The 25261-nt window shown below is 31.9% G+C and overlaps 1 protein-coding gene across 1 annotated transcript; it reads right to left on the reverse strand.

Annotated features, from left to right (window-relative positions):
- Positions 1–5379: 5379 nt before the first annotated feature.
- LOC129944740 (myrosinase 1-like) lies at positions 5380–25261 on the reverse strand. The gene is made up of 7 exons (XM_056054405.1): positions 25103–25261; positions 24703–24973; positions 6372–6899; positions 5967–6301; positions 5798–5900; positions 5628–5731; positions 5380–5564 (listed from the first exon to the last, which is right to left on the reverse strand). The coding sequence occupies exons 1-7, from the start codon at positions 25138–25140 to the stop codon at positions 5444–5446; spliced, it is 1500 nt and encodes a 499-aa protein (XP_055910380.1). The 5' UTR covers positions 25141–25261; the 3' UTR covers positions 5380–5443.

The raw sequence follows: 25261 nt of genomic DNA on the forward strand, positions 1-25261 counted from the left end.
TTTACGATCTTGTAAGAATTAAGACGGTAGCTATTTTGTAAATGAAAAATAAATGTCACTTCAAATATTTTCCGAACAAAATATGATTTTATCTCCAAAATAATTTTATGGAACGAAAAATAGTTTTTTTAGATATCTGGTAAGAATTTAATAAAAATCGAATTAACAGTTATTGCAAAACATAAAAACCTTTAAAAAAATTACTAAAAGTTGGTAAAAATCGATTATCGACTCAAATATCTTTTCAAATATTTAAGATATTGACTTCGATCTAATTTCCTCTTATAGAAAACATTGCTTTCTACATTCCGTAAATTTTTTATAAAAATTGGAAAACATTTAATAAAAATTAGTATTCAAAATTAGGAAACATTTATATTCGCTTCGCGATATCTCGTTAATAAATGAAAGTATTGTCTTAAAAATGATTTCATTCTGAGCTAAAATTTGTTATAAACGTAAGATATTGTTTTTAGAAAAAATCTAATCTGTAATTGTTAATAAAAGAAACACAAGTTTTTATGAAATTCTACTTAAATTGGTAAAAATTGGTTTTTGACTAAAAATCTCGTTATCAAAAATAGATTTTGAAATCATCATTTCACCAAGTATTTTTGGTAAATTTTAGTAAGTCTTTTAAATCAATTTCAATTTAAAACTTTGAAAAACACAAAAACCTACGAAACCAACAAAAAACCGATGAAAAAGATATCGGCTTCAAATTATTTATGTCACACAAAATATTGTTATTAATATTTTGTAAAAGTTATAAGTATGAATTGAGTGTAGTACATTTCATATTTATTATTGAAAAATATAAAAAATTTCTCGAAAATTGAAGCGAGAAGAGATTCTGCCACGTGTAATTTGTGCCACACTATATATTCTTTCCAACTTATTTTGTTACCTTAATTTGTTTTTTATTTCTTTCTCAAATTTTAAAGTTTTGTTGAACTTTTTTAATTGAAAAATGTCTAAAAAGTTAATGCAAAACAGTAATTATTTAGAATTTGTCTACTGTCAGCTGCAATCTCCGAGTAAGCAGCTTAAAAACGATTGTGATAATAGACTCCTAGAAATTGCACACCGAAATTCTTCAAATTAAACGATGTTATATTTTTATAGGAAAAAATAATGAATTTGTCTATAAAACTTTCTCATTTTCTTGCGTTTTTCATTTAAATGTTTGAAGCAAACAGAACATGCAGCCAGCCTTTCCCGTTATTTAATCGTAAGAGACATTTTCAGTTAAAAATAAAACATTACAGGTAATGAAAAATCTCAATGGCTAAGTGCTATGTCTGAAGAGCTAGAATCACTTCACGAATCTAACACATATGAAGTACTTGAAAAACAAACCTGGATGAAGCCAATTCAAAGCAAATGGATTCTCAAACGAAAGATAGATGCTTATGGTTTGCCAAGTCGTTATAAGGCAAGATCAGTTGCACAAGGATGTTGCCAAAAACCCGGAATTGACTACAAGGAAACATTTGCCCCAGTGGTAAGATTTGATTCTTTAAGAGTTTTGTTTCCTATTGCAGCGCACAAGCAACTCCCCATGCATCAATTTGACATACAAACTGTTTTCTTTTATGGTGAGTTACAAGACCAAATTTACGTGACTCCACCGCCTTATATAGAACATCACAACAAAATCTGGAAATCGAAAAAGAGTTTGTACGGACTTAAACAGGCTCCACGAGTGTGGAATGCAAAATTCAAAGAAACTCTTAACAATGGTGAGTTGGTTCATGCTGATCTCAACGGACCAATACAGATTCCTTTTCTAGGAGGTTCCAAGTATTTTCTGCTAATCAAATATTATTTTTCAAAACTTTGGTTTTAATTTTCAACACGTTACCAGCACCAATTTGTTTGTAAACCTCTGCTGAAAAGGCTTTATTTAACTACAATGGACAAAAGCATAAATTTGCAAACATTTAATGCAAAAGATTACTCGCTATGGAAGTTTCAGGTCTTGTTATTTCTACGTGCCCATGATTTTTAGATTGCGTTCTCGATGAATCCATAGAGCCAACGGAGGAGTTGGCCCTTGCTGCTTGGATTCAGAAAGACAAAAAGGCACAACTGATAATCACTTCGTCAATGGATTTCAACCAGCTGAAGTTTTTGGTGACAAGTGACTCTGCAGCCAAGATGTGGACCAAACTTTCTTCCATATATGAGCAGAAATCAGAAGTCTCACTCAGCACACTGCAACAAAGGTTCTATGAATATCGAAAGTCGGAAGACGACAACATGGCCAGCCACATATCAGATATAGAACAAATGGATAAACAGCTTAAGGAATTGCGTGTTCCGATGGCAGAATCGCAATAAATACAAAAATCATCTGCAGTCTTCCATCACAATTCAAACATTTCAGATCAGCATGGGATTCCGTGGCCCAGTCGGAACAAACGCTCCAAAATTTGACCCAGCGTCTAATGAAAGAGGAGATGCTTCTATTTGAGAAAACATCAGACGATTCTGCTACAGACCATCAGGCATTGATTTATTCGACAAGAAAAAGACATCTATAGCAGATAAGAAGAAGAATTCAGCCTGTGGATTTTACAAGAAACGTGGGCATTGGTGTAAAGAATGTCGCACGCGACTTGCACAACAAAAGGACAACAAACAAGGTAAATCATCGGCGTTAATGGCTCACTTCACAGACAGAAAATGTGCATGCTGGTACACTGACTCTGGAGTATCGAGCCATATGTGCTTCCAAAGAAGTGCGTTCAGTAGTTTCCGAGCTGTTGATGAACGCGAATATCCAGTTTGCTTAAGAAATATGGAAACGGTGTATGCACATGGAATCGGCAATGTAGAAATCAAATCAGATGTTTGTGGTAAGGTGCAATTCCACACGCTAATAAAGCATTGGATTCAATTTATTCAGTGTCAGCTCAGTGTCATCCCAAATTGGCTGTAAGCTTGTTACGCGACAAATTTTAACTCAAAAATTATGCATTACTGCAGGTACCTCTGCACACTCCCTGTTTGATAGGATTTGGGGTAGGTAGTAGTAGGTAGTTGTATGTTACTTTTTTGACCATATTTTTGTTTGCTTTCTTTTCATTCCCATCTAATACAATTTCTTACAGTTCTGTATGAAACGTACCGAAAACCCCTCTTAACTATCTTAACTTATGACTTTGACTTACAGGTCATTACTGAAAGTTTCCAATTAAAGGATTTTCGAAATATCGATATTGAAGGGATAGATGTAAATGCTAGAACTATAAGTTAGCATACCATCTATAACCTGCACTCGTCAATCTTCAAGTCGATTTTCTCAACAAAAATGTTGAGAGGTTGTATGATAACTTTGTTCAGGTACGATCAAAAGTCGTAGAAGCGGCACATCAACATTGGTTAACGTTGCATATCGATATCGACTATTAGAACTGAGGCGCACACTCTGCTAGCTACTTAAAAAGGTGGTGACCGAAAAAAGAAATGCCAAAAGGCATAATTTTCAAAATTACCTAAGCCATTCGCAAGGAGGTCGAAAATGATGGGCAAGTCTGTGAAACTTTGGTTTATGTAAGAGTAAATTGTGCCTCAGCTCTTAAATAGATAAAAATATGATGAACGAAAGATTTGTTAGTTCTTCTGTTGAATCCTTAAGTGATTAAAATTATCATTACCATGAAGTTGCTGGGCCTACGTCAATAGAACCAATTACCATCTCTGGCTTCGGTTTTTCCTCCGTCGACTCTGCCGATGTTGTTGAATCAATTATCTCAATTAAATCAAATGCCGTCGGTATTGACTCTAAGTCATTGAATGAATCATTCAAAAACAATTAAAGAATTTTCTTAATGCCAACAATCTAATTACTCCCATGCAATCTTGTTTTCGGAAGAAACAAAATTGTTTGTAGCACTGCCCTAATCAATGTTATTGGAGACTTGAGGATGTCAATGGATAAAGATCATGTGTCATTTTTAGTCCTCTTAGATTTTTGAAATCTTTCGATTCAGTTGACCACACATTATTACGCAGTTATTATAATTAAATTTAATTTTTCTTCTGCGGCACCAAACTTAATTTTTTCATACCTTACAGATCACAAGGTGTTGAAATAAATGGGTCGCTAACAAATTTCCCTCCGAATTTAAATGGTGTTCCGCAAGGCTCTATTCTTGGTCAATTGTTATTTTCAATGCACATTAATTTAATTTCAAATTTAATTTCTCAGCTTTGTACGTCAATGACAAAGGCAAAAAGGCTTCACCTAAATCCTTTAAAGACTAAATGTATAGTTATTTCCCGAACACCTCTTGATCTATAGGACACACCGAGATGACCTTCCAATATTGTGCAATATATGTAACACAACAGAAAGAGAAGACATATTTCATTTTATGGGTAGATGTCCGACCCTTCGTGAAACAAGGCGACATTTCCTCGGTAAAGATACGCTTTCAACGGCACAAGTTCGGAATATATTGACCGAATTGTCAGAAAAGCTATTAATTTTAAAACAGCTCTGAGTTATAGAGAAAGAATATTAAATGCTAGCTTCTAATATTTCAAGTAAATCATTAGTGATTCATTTTATTTTTCTTTAAAAATATTTCTTATTTAAATTTAAAAATTGTTTGTTAATTTCATAAACAGTATACCAATCGGTATTTTATTATATTATATATTATATTATATTATTATGTTGTTAATAAATAAAATCATTTTAATATAAATCTAAAAAATCTGTTTTCTACATTTTTTTTTCCTTTTTTTGTGAATTGAGGAAAATATGAAATATTATAGACTTGGACTATAGTGTTAAACTTTGTTCAGATCAAATATTAGTCAATTAGGTTTCAAACATCACAATGCACTGCGACGTAAGAACTTAATTAGGAGCAACAAATGTTTCATAACGAATATTATGTTTTTCGACTTTAGATTTAATAATCATTTATTATTAAATTACTAATTGTAGCACATTCTATTTTATAAACCCACATAACATAAGATTAATATCATAATGAAACACCCTGTATAAAATCATATACAATTATGTACATTTATATTTTACCAAACTTATATAAACTTGCTGATTTTTTTTTCTAAACCGTGGTATCATTCTGAAGTTTTAAAGAAAACCAAATAAATTCTTAATATGTTGTCGAAACGAAAACGTCTCTTTTATTTCTTTGTCTCATTTTTTATGTTCACGGAATCCTACACAATGAGCAAACGAATTTAGAGGGAAATTCGGTTTATTATTCACATTCAAAAATTTGTAAATAAATTGTAATCAAAACTAATAAAAATAAAAATGTAAATTACGTTCAATTTCAATTTATTTAAAAATGGTTCATGATATGAAACACAAAATACACTAAAACATAAATAATTTTTTAAAAAATAATATTTTATTTTAAAAATACATACATATTTTAATATTACATAAATATATTTAAACAATACTTGGAAGGGTTTTTGTTTCAATTACGTTTCTATAATACTTTGCTGACTTCCTTGGACTACGCTCTTTATTAGGGCTTGTCATATTTACAGCATACAGCCCAAATTTGTGCCTATAAGAAAAGTTATTAGTTAAATTTATTTAAGTTTTTACTAATTTTTAATATTAATCATACGTGTATCCTTTTTGCCATTCGAAATTATCAATCAAACTCCAAACAGTATAACCAGTGACATTGCACCCATCATTGGCAGCATTCAACACTGCTTGCATGTGAGCCTGAAAATAGTTTTGAAATATTCATCATTATATCGGATAAACACCAGATTATTATCAATGACAAACCTTTATGAAATAAATACGATCATCATCTTCTGGATCGCCGTCATCGGACCAGCCGTTTTCAGTAATTATCACCTCTGGATTTCCAAATTCATCCCGTATGTACCTTTAAATTGGAATAAGCAAATAAATAGTTAATATACTTTTTGAATATGGAAAACTTAAAACTTACTTCAGGATGCCCTCAAGTCCTTCAGGAACGCAATACAACCATTCGGGTTTACCTCTAACCCATGTCTCATCTGGATACGCATCTGAATCGTAATCCCTTTCCCATGAAGGACTTTCTCCCATTGGCTTACTTGCACGTCTAATGTATCTTGATGTATAGTAGTTGAGACCCAAAAAGTCAGCGGCACCTTTAACAATTTCCTTCCACTTTCCATCAAGTCGGGGCAACCTTGATGATATCCTTCCTTCTTTTAGACTGTTACTTTGGATGGTTTCAACCATAGCTTTAGGATATCCACCGGTATTGCTCCAAATAGGATGACCCAAGAAACCCAACTAAAAATGTCAATGATGGTAAATAGTGTAAATTGACTTCCTAGAACTTCATTAATTCAAATTAACTCACATTAAACTGCATTCCTCTAGAAATATCTTCCGCGTTGTTTGTATGTGAGAAGAAAAATCGACTACTTAACGTCAATCCAATCTTTCCACGTTGTTTTTCATAGAATTTCGCCCGATAAGTCCGATAGGTGGCAGCATGTGCTTTCAAAGAATGATCCATACAAAGATAGTCAGCTACACCGGGGGCATGCACCTGGGGTGGATAATTGGCATCGGCATAACCAGGTTTGCAATAGTCAAAAGGTTCGTTAAATGTATTCCATAATTTCACTCTGTCACCAAAGTTTTCAAATAATTCTATGGCGTACGTTACGAACATATTTATAATCAATGGATTGGCAAAGCCACCAAGTTTTTGAATCTCTATTGGAAGATCATAGTGGAACATTGTAACTAATGGTTGAATACCATTAGCAAGGAGCTTATCAATAACACCATTATAGTAATCGATTCCTTTTTGATTCTTGGATGAAATGTCACCGGTGGGGTAGATTCTGGGCCATGAAATTGAGAATCGATAATGAGTTACCTGGAAAGAGGAAAATATATATCATTTAGAAGAATTAAACGGATATGTAGCTAATAAACAATAATCTTAATTATAACAGTGAACCAATATGTTCTGTGAGAAAGAATCACAGGTTCATACAATAAACTGTAACCGACTAATTTGCTATCGGTTCGGTTTGCCGGAAAAATGCGAATGCCCCATTGGCTAGTTCTGCCATGGGTTCTTGAACCTAAATCGATCGTCAATTAAAATAAATTAATAAATAATTAAATATATAGGTAGTCATTTGTCTTTCGGAATAATGTTGTGTCAATGTAAAATCGTCAAGCTTTGAAATAAATACATAGCAAATAAGTTAAATTTTGTGTTTGTGAATAGTCGGGTGTGCGTTTTGTGAAAAATGTATAGTCTACGGAAATAAACATAGTCAACAAAAATTGTATATTTATCTTCGTCAACATTAAACCAACGTTTGATGCGAACCCACTTAAGGATCATCTAGCCGAGCACAAAAACATGCAACTTAGTCAGATAAGTATTTTTTTTAACAAAATTTACGAGACGACAAGACACTTTGTGGTCGTTGTTATTTAATTCTAAGATGTTGCTGGAGAATGTCCTTCGCGTGGAAGATGCCGATGGCTTTTCCAGTTCTACTTTCCAACTCGTACATACAGTTGCCAATAACCTTCCGGACTCTACATTTTACAAACTTGGGAAGAAGTTTGGCGTTGAATCCTGAAGAAAATGGAAAACTTATTGTCCTTCATGGTAAGTTACATGTTTTGCTCTAGAATTATAAGTGTTATTGGACTTATTGTGTGCCCTGAAAAGATTCTCTGACATTTCGTGGTTTTCAGTGCATTCGGCAGGAATAACATCTCCGGGTCTCCTAAAGCTTACCATTCGTGCAAAATTTTGTAGGATGAGCCGTGTTTCATCTTTTTTTGACAAAAAAGGGCGAAGTATAGCTGGCAACCTAAGGAATCATGGATATCGCATCTGAGAGCACACGCTATACTGGATAGATATGTACCGCAGTCATTTTGCTCTTTCAATATCAGGAACCTGAGTTTGCTTAATACGCTGCGGTTAACCCGCTCGGAAATGTTAGCCTGTGGAGAATACAAAGCCGTTCGCACATGCTGTATTCCTTAGTTCGCCAAGAATTTTTTGAATTCTTTGGATACGAACTGTCGTCCATTATTAGAGTGAATATTTTTAGGGGTTCCGAAAGTATGAAATATATCCAAATGATCTACAACAATAAAGACATAAACATTACCTCGTTTCGTAGGAGGATATGGACCTAAAAAATCTAGATATAAACGTTGAATAGGTCTTTCGGTAACTGTTTGGGAAATGATGGGTAGACGAAGAGTTCTGTTTGGGACTTTCACAATTTTACAAATTTCGCACTCTTTCACAAAAGTTTTTACAACTTTGAGCATTTTAGGCCAATAGAATTTGGCTTTGATGCGAGCATAGGTTTTTGCAAAACCGCTATGACAGCTCAACTAAGTGTCGTGTGCTAGTTCTATGCATTGTTGCGTTAGTGCTTCGGGTAGTGGTTATACCCAAAGTCGCCTCGTCCACTTCACCTGGCCTAAACCTACCCCTTTTATAAATAAATTTTCCCGATACCACTAGATCAGGAAGTTCAGACTGATTAAAGTTGATGTTCTCTCTCAGCAGGGAATATTTCGTCGAATCAAACTCAACCGAATTCAGGTCAATCATCATAGTTTCATCTTCTCCGGTTACTTTTGCAGCAATCTCTTCCATATCCATCCTGGACAGCGAGTTAGGCACTATGTTGAGGGATCCCTTTCGCTAATCTGCCACTGAGTTCTTTCATTGACTTTAGAATGGTCCGTATTACGGTGAAAGGTAATCCATCAACATAGAGCCTAAATTTACGTATACTCAGGACGGCTGCAAGACATTCCTGCTCGGTAACCGTATAATTTTTCTGTTATTTGTTTAACTTCTTCGACATGTAAGCTATCGGTTTTTATTGTCGTCCTCATCATACTGAAAGAGAACACCAACCACACCCTCTAAAGAAGCATCACACTGAATCGTAAATGGTTTTTTGAAATCGGGTTGCGCTAATACTGGTGCTGATGAAAGTGCTGTTTTCAACTTGTGAAATGCGTCTAAGGCGTCAGGAGTCAATTCAAATTTCGCTTTCTTTTTTAAGCAGCCTGTTAGCGGTGCTGCCAAATCGGCATAATTTCGTATGAACCGCCTGTACCAAAAATCTTCAAACTTGTCGGACACTAGTAGTTACTGGAAAATTGATCACAGACTCGATTTTGTCAGGATTCGCCAACTATGAAACCTAAAAATTTAATTTCTTGCATGCAGAACTTGCTTTTATCTAGGTTAGTAGTAAGATTCACTCGACGTAGACTAGCAGCCACTTCGCTAAGGATGCGCATCTGGGACTCAAAATCGGAAGTGCAGATCAGAAGATCGTCCAGATAGACGAAAACATCCCCGCGCGTCGATTAAGACCATAGACGCTTAAGCCGGAAATTAATTTTTTGTTTGAAATCGATTTAGGTTCAAGAACGCATGGCAGAGCTAGACGAAGGGGCATTGTTCCGGCTACCTGAACCGATGGCAGATCAGTCGATTACAAAACTTCCCTTAGAAAGTTATTGTTATTTGTCGAATTGAAAATTTTGATATTTCTCTAAGTTATAAAGCCATTAGAATCTAAGTAAAAGGCTTTAAGAGAGACGTCCATGCGTGCGTACGTACGTTCGTACGTTCCCATGTACGTACGTTCGGGAAGATTATTTTGTCGTTTCTATTCCAAAAACCAGTAGAGATATCGATTCAAAATAAATTTTGTTAAACAGAAAGATGTAGAAAGAACTTTCAAACGTACATATTGAGTGGGAGTTCCTTTTACCAAAGCTATTTAAAAACAATTTTGGATAACCCAAAATATCTCACAAACCAATATAGACTGTGTAGTGTAGTAATACCAATTTTATCTTATAAGATATATTGTTTTCATTATTCAGGCAAATTTTGAGAAAAATCGAATGGAAAATTTTGTTTACAAAAAATAAAAACCTAAAAACAAATTAATAGAAGTTTTGAAAATCGATTTTCGACTCAAATATCTTTTCAAAAATTAAAAATATTGGCTTCAAATTGTTTTAATCTCACAGTATATATTGTTTTAGACATTCAGTATATTTCTTATAAAAATCCAACAGTCAGTTTTTTCATACAAAATTTAAATCTGCATAAAATAGTAGGATTGGTAAAAATCGGTTTTCAACTAAATATCTCTTTAACAAAAATAGATTTTGAACTCAAACTATTCCATCATAAATGCCAAATATTGTTAATAATTTTGAATTTTTTTTAATTGATTCAACAAACAACATTTTTAACAAAACACGAAAACCTACAAACTTTTAAGCAAGACAAATCGACAGACGGGATGGGAAGTTATTAGTGTGGGTGGCATCCCAGCCTCTTTTTTAAATTTGAAATTCGTGCGAAATATCGCCGACTCAACGTCATAAAGTTAGTGGTGGGTCGCACAATTTGACGGCCATTATAATTGCACCAAAGTTTGGGTTATGTTTGTGGTTTATACACGTGTTAAGCCAGTCAACTTTTTGATAATCTAAAGTTTATTTTTATTCATATTAGACTTTGATTTGTTAAAATTTAGTTTTTTTGATATTCGAAATTGCAAAATTAGTCCTGATTTTAATCTCAAACTTCGTCTTTTTCGTCAGCCCTATGTCAGGTATATTGTTATTGTTCTTCATTTCATGATCATTAGTACTTTTAAGATGAATATTTTTAGATTTTTTTATTATTTGTTGAAAGTAGTAAAAGATAAGTGAATAACGTTAAGTTAAATGTCAAAAGTCGGTTTTGAAAAGTGATATAAATAGTATTCTCTCCCAGAATTACATATAAATAATTATTACTAAGTGATTTTAAGTGATCATTATTAAGTCCTTAAAGATTTTACTAATTTGTATTAAATTTCATAATAATACTTTCAAAACTGTGTATCACATATATCAGTACTATGTTTCCTCGTTAGTCCCCTGTCAGTGAAATTCTGAAATTTTGAAATATCTAACATTTTCTCAAAAAAGAATGGCGAATTTGTAGAAGTTTGATTAAATAACTATCGTAAACAAAATATCCTCAAAAGTTACCCATATAAGATATACAAAATTTCAAGAAATGCTACTAAAAGTGGTAAAAGTTGGTTTTCGACTACAGATCTCGTTAACAAAAACAGATTTTGAAATATAAACGTTTTATTATGTAAAAATTACATCGTAACAAAGACATCTTCAAAAGATGTCATGGATATAGGTCCCCAAGTAAAATAAACTATAAAGAACTAAATTCCTTGTAAAAACCTGTATTAACTTATACATTGAATCCCACGTTTTATATTGTTTGCATCACTCATACAATACATGACCTTGGTTTGTAAATATTCTGTGTTATATATTTATTTTTTTTCATAGATATAGGCGCAGTTCAAAAAATATACTTGAGATCTAATTTTAAATGCTATTGTTATCTTATCAGAAAGTTGCAACGATTTAATATATTTGTTCAGCACGAGTTAACAAACTAGTTAAAAAAATTCTCTTAATGGTATTAACATAGTTTAATATTTAAAACTCTATATACAGTGCCAACCACTAGGAAGAGGCCACATATTTTGTCACATATTTACGCTTTCTTAGTATTTCATTATTTGATATTGGGAAATTTCAACACTCGTCGTCGATCGTTTTAAAAGTAACATTTTATAACAAAAAATAAAGCACATAAAGTAAAAATATCGAAATCAAAAAAAATATCGAGTTTCGAAAAATTTTAATATTTTTTTTTTAATCAACAATCAAAACAAAATTTATTTTGGAGGAAGCCAAATTAAGAAAAGAAAAGAAAAGCGAGAATTAAAAATCAAATCTATGAGTTGGAAAATTTGATTATTCGATTTTTGACCAAAAAAATTATATGGGGACTCTCGTCCCCGTGACGCGAATTGACTAAAAACATTACTTTCCAAATTTTAATTTAACCTACCCAATGCTTTGGGTTGTAGGGACCAGGTCAGACAGACAGCCGAACGGAATCGGAGGAACCTTTTTTTCGATTTCTTTACCATCACCTATGTGTCGCTAATAAATATAAACTTGAGATCTTATGCTAAATGCTATTCTTATCTTATCATAAAGTTACAACGATTTATTAGAAATAAACATCTGTTCGGAACAAGTTAACAAACTAGTTTATAAACTTCTTTTTAATATATGAACATTTATAGTCAAGCTTGTTATGTTATTAATAAAGATTTACATTTAAAACTACATATTTATATATTTATTTGTATGTAAGTGTAAACCTGATAAGCCAGATAAATTTTACTCTGTCAGAATCGAACGGTCAAAATTAGTATGAGAAAAAGAATGGTTTACAAGGTTTAGTGGTGAACTCAGAAAAGTCGATTAGTTTTAAAAGTTACATTTTATAACAAAAATTAAAGCTCATAATGATAAAATGTCGATTGCCCCTTCTTTATTTTAAATAATTATGTTATTATATATACAAATAAAATGTTCTTTTTTAAAGCTTTCCAATTTGCTAGACAAAGTGCATATTTTAACACTGGAGTGCACGCCCGGCCTACTATAGTAGGCCACAGTTACAGTTTTCTTCATAACTTAACAGTTTTTCAATAGTATTAGAATTGAAATATTTTTTTTTACTTGACACTCAAACCTAAAATTCATAAATTATGGTGATTAAATGTTTTAGGCTAATTGAATATTAAGTCAAAATAGTTATTTCATTTATATGTTTTTAAAATAAAAAATTATAAACATTATTAAATGGTCTACCATAGTAGACCACGCGTGCATTGGTGTACAAAAATAGGGCGCGTGTACTCCAGTGTTAACTAAGGACTGAACGAAGAACACAATATGAATCGGAAATCCTGGTCTATTACATTCACGTCGCAGCAGCACAAATTCCATAAATCTCATACAGTTTTGTTGTATAAGCAATGATGTATATCTACAGATTTTTTATTAATTTAACAATATTTATGTATTTTTAATAATTCAAGCAAAACTGTTCATAAATCAACTGGTCAGGATGGTATCCCCGCTATTGTTCTGAAGAGGTGTTTTTCAACGCTGGCGTAAGCTTTTTCATCTGTCCTACTCTTCAGGTCTCGTTCCGATCGGAGGGAAAACCGCATTTGTCCAGCCTACTCCAAAAAAGGTGAATCTTGTTCACCGTCTAATTACCGACCGATTGCACTTACGTCCCCTCTTTCCAACGTCATGGAAACGCTGGATTCAAGTCTGAAAACCAACACTTAATCATTTTTAGTAATGATCTCCTGTCTGCAACTATTAATCCAATACATTCTTTCGCTGACGATAGTACTCTTAGCTTTTCATATTCGTTTTCAGATTCACATCCCTCTTTTTCGGATGTGGAACTGTAACGATAAATATGATAAGCTCATTAAATTCCGACCTAAACAGCATTGTACAATGGGGATTAAAAAACCTCTTGGAATGTTATGCTTCGAAAACCCAATGCTGTCTTGTATCGTTAAAGCGAGATATACCCCCCTTGCCATTATCCATAGATGGACTTGCATCGAGGAGACTGAACATCTCGATATTCTCCGTATATGTATCATCAATCACCTTTTGTGGAACGATCGCATACGTGATGTCGCCAAAACTGCCGCAAGATGTTTGGGTTTTCTAATGCCATGCAAGAAGTTTTTCTCCCCCTCTGATCTGACTGTTATCTACAAGACTTATATACGTCCAAAGCTTGAGTATAACTTCCATATTTGAGCTGGTGCTCCTGCAACTTACTTAAGCCCATTGGACAGTATTGAACGCAGAACATTTAGATTGATTGGTGATATTACCATCATAAGATCATTTACGTCGCTTAACATCGTCGAAATGTTTCTTGCCTCACCGTCTTTTATAGTTCTTTTAATGGTTTATTCTCCAGAGAAATAGCCAGTTGCATTTCTCCCCTTAAACAGTTCAACCGTAATACTCGCGCTTCTAGGAATGCTCATCAATATACCCTCAAAACCCAACTTCGGTCGTACTTTCAAGTACAGAGATTCGTTCTTTAGCCGTACTATGCGAATGTGGAATGCCTTGCCTCTGTCTTTTCCAGCCATTGCAATATTCAGGAATTTAAAACCAATGTGCACCGACACCTCCTTTCAACCCCTCTCTCCACACATCACACTGTGTGTACATAATAAGGGTAGTATGTGTGCGCTTATTATAAAAAAAACTAACTTTCAAAAAACTTGAGAGGGTGATTTTTTTTACTGTAGCGATTTAACCCGCAAAGGATGACGTCTGACATACCGTATTTTCCAACGGAAGATTTTTCTAATTAAGAGCTTTTTTTTTTAATAAATTTTCTTTGGATAATTGCAAAAGATATGTTATCAACTTTAGCCGGTTTATTTCACTCTTATTTTATATTTTAAAATAATTTTGAAGTAGATTATTAAAGACTACAAAAATTTAACAAATTTTATTACAAATTAAAAACAATACTTAAAATACTTTTGGTTCAATTACCTCAAAATCTTCAAAACCAAATTTTAAAATATTTGGCATTTTTATTCTGATCAATTTGGTATACATATGTAAAGTCTGATCCAATACATTGGTCATCCCCTTTAAATCCGTCTCTCGTTTTTAGCAATTTATTTGTTTGAATTATTTTGTTCAAGCCCTTATCCCCATACAAAACATGTTCAAGTTACTGAGTACGTAACTAATTCGGTTTAATCAAACATTTAAACAATTGTCTTCAAGCTTCAAAGTATAAAATAATATAAATCAAACTGTCTTCAAAACGTATGCCGCCTACGAATGAATCACAGTTAATTATTCATTTATTATTATGTAAACACTTTTTGGCATACATTCAATGTCACACCAGTGTCAAAATAATAAACTTCTCATTATTATTCGTTCGAACTACAAGCAACATAAAGTTAACATAGTTTTAAATATAGGGTTTTCAAAATAAGCTAACTTTAATTAATCAAAACTGCCATACCGCTATATATTTTTTTTTTACTTGGATCTTCAAATTGTTTTATTCATTGTTGACTTTTTAAACACAAGTGTTATTTTATTTTGTTGATGGAAGGTATAATAAGCTAATAAAGTAACATGTACGTTACGTATCAGGTGAAGGTAACGTTTAAATTTTAAATGTTTGCAAACTGGATTTTTGACATTTTATTCATTAAAAAATACAAGCTCACATACATACAAAATTTGCATGTGAATTGAAGAAAGACTTTCATTAATAATGAATTGCGTATTATAAAATTAAAAGTTAACAATATGCTAATTATCCAGATACTCGTAGTACTTTTTTTAAAAGGGTTTTAAAAGGGTTTTATATACAAAAGACACACTGTGAGCATTAGAAAAAGAGGGAAAGGTTGGATAGGAGGTGTTGGTGTCCATTGATTTTGAATTTCTGAACATTGCAATGATAGGAAAAGGTGGAGCGTAGTAGGGCTAAAAAATGAATCTCTGTCCTTCATAGTACGGCCGAATTTTGGCTTCAGGGTAAACTGATGGGCAATCCTAGAAGTGCGGGTAACGAAACAAGACAGCATTGTGTTTTGAAGCATTAAATTCTACACGATTTTTTATTCCCCATTGTACAATGCTGTGTGGGTCGGAATTTAATGAGCTAATCATATTTTGCCGTTGCAGTTCCTCATCCGAAGAGAAGTGTTCTGAGTCTGTAAACGAATATGATAAGCTACGAGTGCTTTCGTCAGCGAAACAATGTATTGCATTAGAAATAGCAGCAGAAAAGGTCGGAGACAAAACGGAGCCCTGGGGCAAAACAGCATTTATTTTATATGTTTCAGACTTGAATCCGCCCAAAACAACTTGTATTGAACGGTTCGAAAAAGAATTTCTAATCCAACGAAGAAGAGTCGATAAAAGAGCAAGATACCAGACTTTATCAAATGCCTTTGAAATATCAAGTTCAATAATCTTAATTTCTTCAAAACGATGTAAAGATTTGTTCCACTGTTCAGTGAGATGAACCATGAGATCACTACTGGACCCATTGCTACGAAAGCCTTATTCCCGGTCATTAAGAAGCTTCCGTTCCTCAAGATATTTCTTTAGCTGATAATTAATCAGCGTTTGCATGACCTTGGAAAGAAGGGACTTAAGTGCAATCAGTCGGTAATTAGAGAGTGAGGAAGATTCGTCTTTTTTGGGAATATGCTGGACAAATGCGGTTTTCCATCCACTCGGAACGAGACCTGAGGAGTAGGACATATGAAAAAGATTGCGCAGTGGTTTTGCCAGTATTGTAGAATACCTCACCAACAACAATTGCGGGAATACTATCCGGACCAGCGGATTTATGTGTGTTAAGATCTTTTAGGACTCTCACCACGGTACGAGTGCGAAAAAAGATTGGTCTCATAGAATCACTAACGCGTTTGATCAGTAAGAAGATTTGCTTTCTCTAAAGAGCTTACAAATGGAGTGTCATTGACAACGAGCGTAGGAACTGCCAAAGAGGAATAAATCATCATTATTTTTACCAATGACCAAAAATTTGTAATGCCTTTGGGACATTGCAGTTTTTTTTTGCCATCATTTTTGGTCATGCAAAACTTTGGTCCGACGAATATGGGCGCCGCAGGCCTTCCTGTCTTGCTTGAACTTTTTTCGGTTTTCCTCATTTGTATTGGCCTTAAAACAAAAGGAAACTTACCTTCTTGAACTTTATAACCTCTTTATAGATCCAACATAAAAAAATGGTTTACCAAGATTGACAAAGAGTGGCAGCATCCAGGCAAAGAATCTAAGTGGTTTAGTTCAGTGTTATTTTTATAAAGGATGTTTTAAAGCTTTTTTTATTAATTTTAAAACAAAATAAAGAGCATTTCCTAACCAAGAGATTAAAACCAAAAAAGATATTCCGAAAAGGCATGTTTCATCGATATATTATTTGACTTTTCGAAAAGATAATTAATGCTACAAAGCTAACAAGCTCCAATTTAATTCTCATTGATCAAGAACTGAGCTAAAGGTTAATTTTGGTTTCTTACTTCATTTTTCATTTAAATAACAGTAATAATCAATTTTGATATGAATTAAAATAAATTGGTTTCCAAGATTACCGTTGAGTGCAGATAAAAAAATATAATATTTCTAAAATCTTTAATGTATCAACTTATCAGATGCAGACTGCATGCATGCGGTTAATTGGCTTATTCTTTTTTAGCACGCAATCTGATCTTGAAATCACAAAGCTTTCATGACTAAAGAATTGAAAAATCATATTGGTCTACAAAATTACGTTTTTTTCCTATGGCAAAAACAAAGGATACTCACTTTTACATTATTCCGTAACATCAGGTTTTTAACATACGCCCCTTAAAAGTGCTAAAGACAACCAAAAGCGGGGTTTTTAATGCTAACACAACAATAAGGCCATAACAATACACTTTATAATTATTTTAATAAACACAAATCTGTGTCTTTTTGATAAAATTTAAATCATTTTGAAGTATCTTACTTACTTTCTGGAAGTTCTCATTGGTCATGAGTTTTTATTTGATTTTATATGAAGTTTTGAGAAAACTTATACTTTATAGGTTTAAAATATCATAGTTTTTAAAAATAAATTCTGGAGTTACTATTTATTGATGATTTCGAATTCGAACTTTAATTTTAGCTCTCTGCTTAAGTTCTAAAAAAAACTAGTTTTCAACCTTTTGCCTAACATTTTCTGAAATACTTTAAATAGTTTAACTGAATGTCAAAGAAAGTAATTTTTGATCTAGAAAACCGTCAAGAAGTTATTAGGCAAAAAACTAAGTCATGACCTTTGATAGCTTCAAAAATTCTCGTGGTTTGAAAAAAATATATACATTTATTCCACTATACCTGTAAGGTATTCCGATAAGAGGTTTCGCTTTGAAAAACCGGCTCTGTCACTCTTAAAGCTTGAATAAATACTACGCCATTACCTAGGTTACATTCAATAACGCATTAAACTTGCTAAAATTCACTACGAAAATGGTAAACATTTTTCAGTCACCGTTTTAAAACTTTTATACTCTTTTCTTTGAGGCCAAGTAAGAGATAAAGCATTTGCATATCCACGATCGTTTGAAGACGATTCATTTTTTTTACTTTTTGAGCAGTTTTAAAACTATATATTACATTCAAATGTTCTAAATGCCATCAAAATATTTTGATTAAACTTCTTCGTTTCTTTAAGGTTACCACTAGAAAACTGAATCTTAGGTTTATAACAACAAATTCACCTTGCTCATATTTGTTATTGCCGTGAAATTAAGCCAAGTTAAGAAGGACCTGAACTTTAACAAAAATGCCAATTTTCAGCAGTTGCTACACTTTGACAAGCTGAAATAAAACCCTAGTAAATTTATATAATTTGAATCCAGATTTTTTAAATAAAATTCTATCACTAATCCTCGCATCATCCTTGTTATTATTTCTCAATATAATTTGGACCTAATTAACTTTGTATAAGTTTTACATTGTCAAAGAACAATAAGGCCAATTTTTGAAATTTTGTCTTTTTCCACTTGGCTTCAATTCATGGTAGTACCCGTGGCATGATGGTAAGTGCGTTGGACTGTCACGCCAGAGGTCTTGGGTTCGATCCCTGCCTATGTCATCTTAAGTCTTTTCACGGGTACTGCCTCTTGCGAGGAATTGACAAATTCTGCAAGAGTAACTCATGAAAAAAGTGCTTTCTCAAATAAGCCGTTCGGATTCGGCATATAAACTTTAGGCCCCCTTCAATTCCTGACAACATAACTCGCACACAGGAATGGTTGAGAGTTGTAAGTCACTAGGCCCTAGTTCTCAATGGACTGTTGCGCCACCCAATTTTGTATTTTTTTCAATTCATCGCGACGTAACATTTTTATTTGATATTAAAAGAACTTACATTTCTAAATAAAATATTAAAAAAGTAAATTTATTCAATATTTAATCACGATTTGGAGCATGATATTTAGAATTGGGGCCATAAGCAGATTTAATATTTTCTCAAGGTCAATTATGAAACACATTCTTATCTATACACATTACCTACTATACTAAACAACTTCTGTCCCAAAATGCCTTTTTCAATGACATATTTGTAATTTGGCCTTAGATAACCAAATTGTCTGTTTTTCTAGAGTTTTTTTAATCATATAACACTTTGCAAATTCAAAAATAGAAATCGAATCTATAAAATCCATACAAAAATTCTTCATCAAAACACACGCCACATACAAAAACTATAGTTGCGTAGTTTAAAGTTCGCAATTTAAACAAGAACAAAAAACTCCACGTTTATTCATGACGCATAATCATCTCCGAATTATTTTTCGAAGGCTATTAATAAAAAATAAAACTGATTAAAATATCTTTTAACACGAGTAGAACAAGGCGCGTCAATCCAATTCTTTAATTACCTACGCCAATATCATACTTTTTTTTCTTTTATAATTGTTAAGTGCAATGAACAAACAAATTTTGAGAGCCATCTGTATGACTTATCAACCATTTTACCCCACACCGACTTTGATTTCTTCTCATTTAAATATTATTCAATTTGATAAGACGTCAAACGATGTGGTTTTTGATTGATAGTCAAAATTTCATTTCCGTAATCCCATATTGCGCTTTTTCAATATTAATTTTAATTTTCGGAAGGTTATCAATATTATGAAGAAAGTCAGTTTAATTTTTCCTTTGGACACAAAATTACAACTTGAGCTTAAGGTTTTTACCCTTTTCTGCAAAAAATCATGGTCACTAACCTAAGTTTTTACTTGATGGGTTCTCTGCATCTGCATCTAAAGAGAAAGTTTTTATATCGAAATTTCCGATTTAAATTTAAAAAAAAATTAAACTTGTTTTGTGTTAGCTCGAGAACTAAAGGTATCTAAAGAATTGGTGTTACGAAATTCAGCTTGTTATTCAATAGTCTTTTAAGGCCTGAGCTTATCTTACAAATTTATCTTTTACACCTTTTTTAAAGAAATACAAAAGAATATTCGCAATGAATGAGAAAAGCCAAACGCTAAAGTTTCACCTTCCGAAAAGCCTAATTAAACGCATGCAAGGTTAAATGCAATAATGTTGTGCCAAAAACACCTCATAATAATTAATATAATGATTGTCTTACACCTTATCTAAAAGATTTCTATCTTTTTTATATTGTTAACATTTCAAGAATATTTCCGCCAGTAAGTGCAAAAATAATTAATGAGGTTAAAACAAAGTGGCTTATTGAATTTCGTGTGATTTTAAATTGCATTGCAATTTATAAAAATGGTTGTCATAGAAAAAGCTTGTTTTGTGGCTACCAAGCTGGAAATAAAACAAAAAACAACTTCCCCTTTTTGGTTGAGGTAGTCGTTAAATAATACCCATATCGACTAGGCCACGGATAACAAGTTTTTATAAGAACTGTTAGTGGTTTTAAAATAACAATGTTTTTTATGTTTATTTCGTTGTTCTTTTTAACATAGAACAAAAATAAATTAACACATTTAAAAAATCTATGAACCTGAAAGATACCAGATCAACTTTAATTTATTAACACAATAAAAGGTTTTTTAGAAGTTAGCCTCATAGATACTTATCGACTTTTTACACTTTTATAGAGCGATTTGAATTAGACCTTTTTTGAAAGCACAAGGATAATCAATTTATTTTGTGTCGCTTTTTAAAAACAATACAGGTTTCCACTTCCACCATAAAATCGTTTAGATTTGAGCCTAATTTAAAACACTTTTAAATGTCATACGGATGATTACACATAATATTCGTTACAGTTGTGACCTAAGACCTGAAAACTCGAACATATAGTTTTTAATAGAACTCTCGGTATCCTTAGAACAATATTTCTGAGAATCGACATAAAACAATTGTTTCGTCTTAAATTACCACAATTTGATACATATTCTTCAAATTTTTTTTATTTTTTTTTATTCATTTTGGCCTTAGAGATTTATATACCATTCTAAAAATAATGAAATCCAAAGATCATTCTTTGGAATGACACTCCTTGAAACCTTCAAATAATAAATTTAAAAAAAACGAAGGAACATTAGCTGGAGATGTTTTTTTTTTATATTAAACATAAATAAGCATTCTTTTGGGAGAAGTTTCTCAAACCTTTTCGTTGGCATGTGTCAATGACCAAATTGGTTCCAGAGGGCAACTGCCTCGCCTTTTTATAAAATATTTCCAATCCATTAATTTCAATCCACTGATTTCGGATTTAAAACAAAAAAAACTTGTTCTGTTTTAAGATTACCCTTTTCAGTGTTTTTTTTATTAGGTAGTTTGAACCCAAACACGAAATAAATATTATGTCACTACTTATCATTATTGTGTGTGTGTTTTATTCTTTCAAGTCCAATTTATGTAAGATAATTTTTTTTAAATTTGTATTTGGATTCGAACACTTTTGATAACAATACATCACATTTGAAAAATCCTTAAAAAAAAACAGCAGTCAGATTTTTAGATGACATATAGGTTTCAATTTGAATTCCCAGAGGTCTCAAACTTTATGCTGTAACTTATTTTCATTTGGAGCATACATTTTAGTTTTTCCTGTTTGTAAGTACCAAAGCCTATTATAAAATTTTTTGTTATTTATAAGTAAATCAAAACCGCACTATGTATCTAACTAAGTTTATTACTTTTAATAACACTGTCCTTTACATTCAGCTTTTTGAAATATACCTCTTTAAAAATGCTAAAAACAACAATAAATGGGGGTTTTAACGCTAAGTCAAAATCCAAAATATGCCTTAACAATAAATTATATGATGATTTTGCAAAGTATAAATCATTCTTTCAATTTTCAATTTTTATTTGACTCTATGTTAAGTTTTGAGAAAACCTTAAGTTCGATACTTTCATAGTTTTTAAAAATGCTTTATTTTTAATTCTGATTTCAAGTCCAAACTTTAATTTAACTTTATATTTTAACTTTTTTAATATGTGTCAAAAACTTGTTATAATAGAATTGGTTAGACAAAAAATGTGTTACAAGAGCAAAACTTACTTTCAAACCGTTCTTTTTAAAACCGTTTTAGCATTAATGGTTTTGCATGCATTTTTTTTAAGATTTTTGTAAGATTGGTGATATCTAAAAACTTATGAATATTTATCGAATAATAATAATAAACGCTTTTATTAACTTCCCATAGGAAGTTATTGTAATGGGTCCGATTTGACAAATTGAAAATTTTGAAATTTCTCGACGTTTCAGGTCCTTAGTGTCGAAATAAAAGATATTTAGAACGTACGTCTGTACGTTCGCGACGTTTTCTTCGTTGTCCATAGCTCAAGAACCAGAAGAGATATCGACTTCAAATAAATTTTGTTATACAGATAATATTGCAGAAAGATGTAGAAAGGGCTCTTAAGAAAATTCCGTGGGCGGTTTTTTTTACCAAAGCAGTTAAAAAAAGGTGAACATTTTGGTTAACCGTAATTATCTCATGAACCAATGATGCTAGAGACTTGAATTAAATTGTATATGTATATACTGTAACGCTAGTACCCGTAGCATGATGGTTAGTGCGTTGGACTGTCATGCAAGGGGTCTGGGTTCAACCCCTGCCTGTGCCACCTTAATTTAAAAAAATAATTTTCGCGGGTACTGCCTCTTGCGAGGAATTGACAAATCCTTCAAGAGTAATTCTTGTCATGAAAAAGTGCTTTCTCAAAACTAGCCGTTCGGATTCGGCCCAAAATTGTAGGTCCCTTCCATTCCTGACAACAGTACTCGCATGGTATGGTTGAGAGTTGTAAGTAACTAGGCCCTGGTTCACAACGGACTGTTGCGCCACCCCATTTGATTTGATATACTGTAACGTGGTACCAAACAAATATATTGTTTGAAAGAAATCTATTTTGTCAGCTGGAAAATTTTACGAAAACAAAATGATTTAATCTCCAAAACAATTTTGTGCAACGAAAAAAAATTAATATCTGGTAAAATTTTGAGAAAAATCTGTTTGACAGTTTTTTTATAAAAAACAAAAATCTAAAAAAACTTTACTCAAAGTTGGCAAAAAATTGAATCTCGACTCAAATATCTTTTCAAAAATTTGAGATATTGGCTTAAAGCTACTTTTATCTATTAAAAATATTGTTTTCAATATTCAATTAAATTTTGAGATAAATCAATTTGACAGTTTTTTTTACAAAAAATAAAAACTTAAAAGAAAATTTAACAAAAGTTGGTAAAAATTGATTTTCGACTAATTTTAACTTACAAATTTGGTAAAAATTAATGTCCGGTTCTTGATATCTCCCAAATTAATTTCATTCATCCGATTCGTAAAAATTTAAGAAATGCTACTAAAATTGGTAAAAATTTGTTTTCGACGAAAATCAATCAAACAAAATTAGATTTTCAAACTAAACTTTTTCTTTACTTATATGAAAAATATTGTTGGTAATTTTAAAATTTGTAAGAATAATTCAACTGACAACTTTTGTAACCCAACACGAAAACCTTCAAACTTTTAAGCAAGACAAATCGACAGACGGGATGGGAAGTTATCAATGTGGGTCGCATCCCAGCCTCTTTTTTTTTAAATTTGAACAAGTCATATCTTAAAACCTGACGTGATACATTAATTTTGAAGTCAGATTTGAATTATGGTTAACAAAACCCATTGAAAAAGTGCAATTTTATTACCAGTGAAGTTGGAGAGATGTTAGGTCTTTCTTTTGTTTAATTAATAAAGAATCAATCGATTGAAATTTTATAAACCTGATACATTTGTATTACCTTCAATATTTCACTTAGAACCAAACAAAAATGCAAATAATATTACGAATTGATTTGAATTCTACCAATGACTCTACCGATTAGCAACATTAAACAAAAAAAAACGATTAAACAAATAATTAAGTATTACAAAGTTCGAATATCCCAGTTTTTTTTGCATTGGCTTTTTTTCTTTAAATTGTAAAAGATCAAATAACTTAAAAACAAATTTATTTATTTTCGAAATAAAACTAAATTGCTGATACGAAAGAAGTAAGCACGATTTTCATATAGATCAAAATCTTATGGATAAAGACGCACTTAAACAAAATTCACATGTTAATGATTACTATTCAATAACTTCAAACAAAATTTCAATTCAAAACCAAAAGTTTATAAACCAATTTTTTTTTAGCACCAATTCATTATTTTCAAAAGATACAAATTAAGCGAAGTGTTTTCATTTTTGAAACATTTAACTCTGCAACTGTGCAAACAGCATCGTATATAAGTACATATTTGTTTCTTATGCATGGATACTACTCTTCTACAAATGTCTAAAATGTCTGCAGAAATATCAACAAAACATTAATGTATTTAAACCAGAAATAATTTTGTCACTTTTTTGAAAAAAAAAAAAAAAAAAAACAATTCAAAAATACGATAACTTACTATATCCCTCAAAAATACAAATCTTTAATGTCTTTAATAAAATCTTTATTTCCTACACATGTGATTTATGTTTTTATATTTATATTGTTTCAAATCTTTATTGAAACATGAAGACTTCTATCATACCAAATCAAGTAAAAATAAAATTGTATAATAATTTTTACAAAAATTGAGTCATATTTTGACCTGATTCTCATATTTTATGCGAAACCGACACCAATATTACAAAAAGCATGAATTTACTTACTTTTAACTCCTTCAAAGCTGCCAAATCCTGATCGAAACGATGATACGAATCAGCCGCTACATCACCATTCGATCGATCATCCATCATCTCTGGAAAATTGTGTGTAAAATGATCCCAAATCGATTCACCTTTGCCATCTTCATTCCAGGCGCCTTCAATTTGATAAGCTGCTGTCGAGACACCAAAACTAAAACTTTCCGGAAATTTTGGACTTCCCTTTGCCGTAAGGTTACATTTATAATCGAACGCCTGTGTCACATTTATTGTGTTGCTGTTAATTTAAGTAATATATAAACATTTTTTTTTAAATTACAATTTATCAAATTAAATCGTATTTGTATTGAAATTTAATAGTTTAATTAATTGAATTAAATTAATGCATTCAGAGATAGAGACGTACGCTAAAATTCCAATTGCGAAAAACGCGAACAACCACATTATCGTATAACTGACTGTGGCAAAAGATCTGAATTAACTGAATAAGTCGAAATTTTGTGCTAGGGTTTCAACTGGCAAATAAATACTCGTACGATCAAAAGTGTCTATAAGCTCTGACTCT

The sequence above is a fragment of the Eupeodes corollae genome, chromosome 2 (genome assembly GCF_945859685.1).
Source record: "Eupeodes corollae chromosome 2, idEupCoro1.1, whole genome shotgun sequence".
NCBI classification, from domain to species: Eukaryota; Metazoa; Arthropoda; class Insecta; order Diptera; family Syrphidae; genus Eupeodes; species Eupeodes corollae.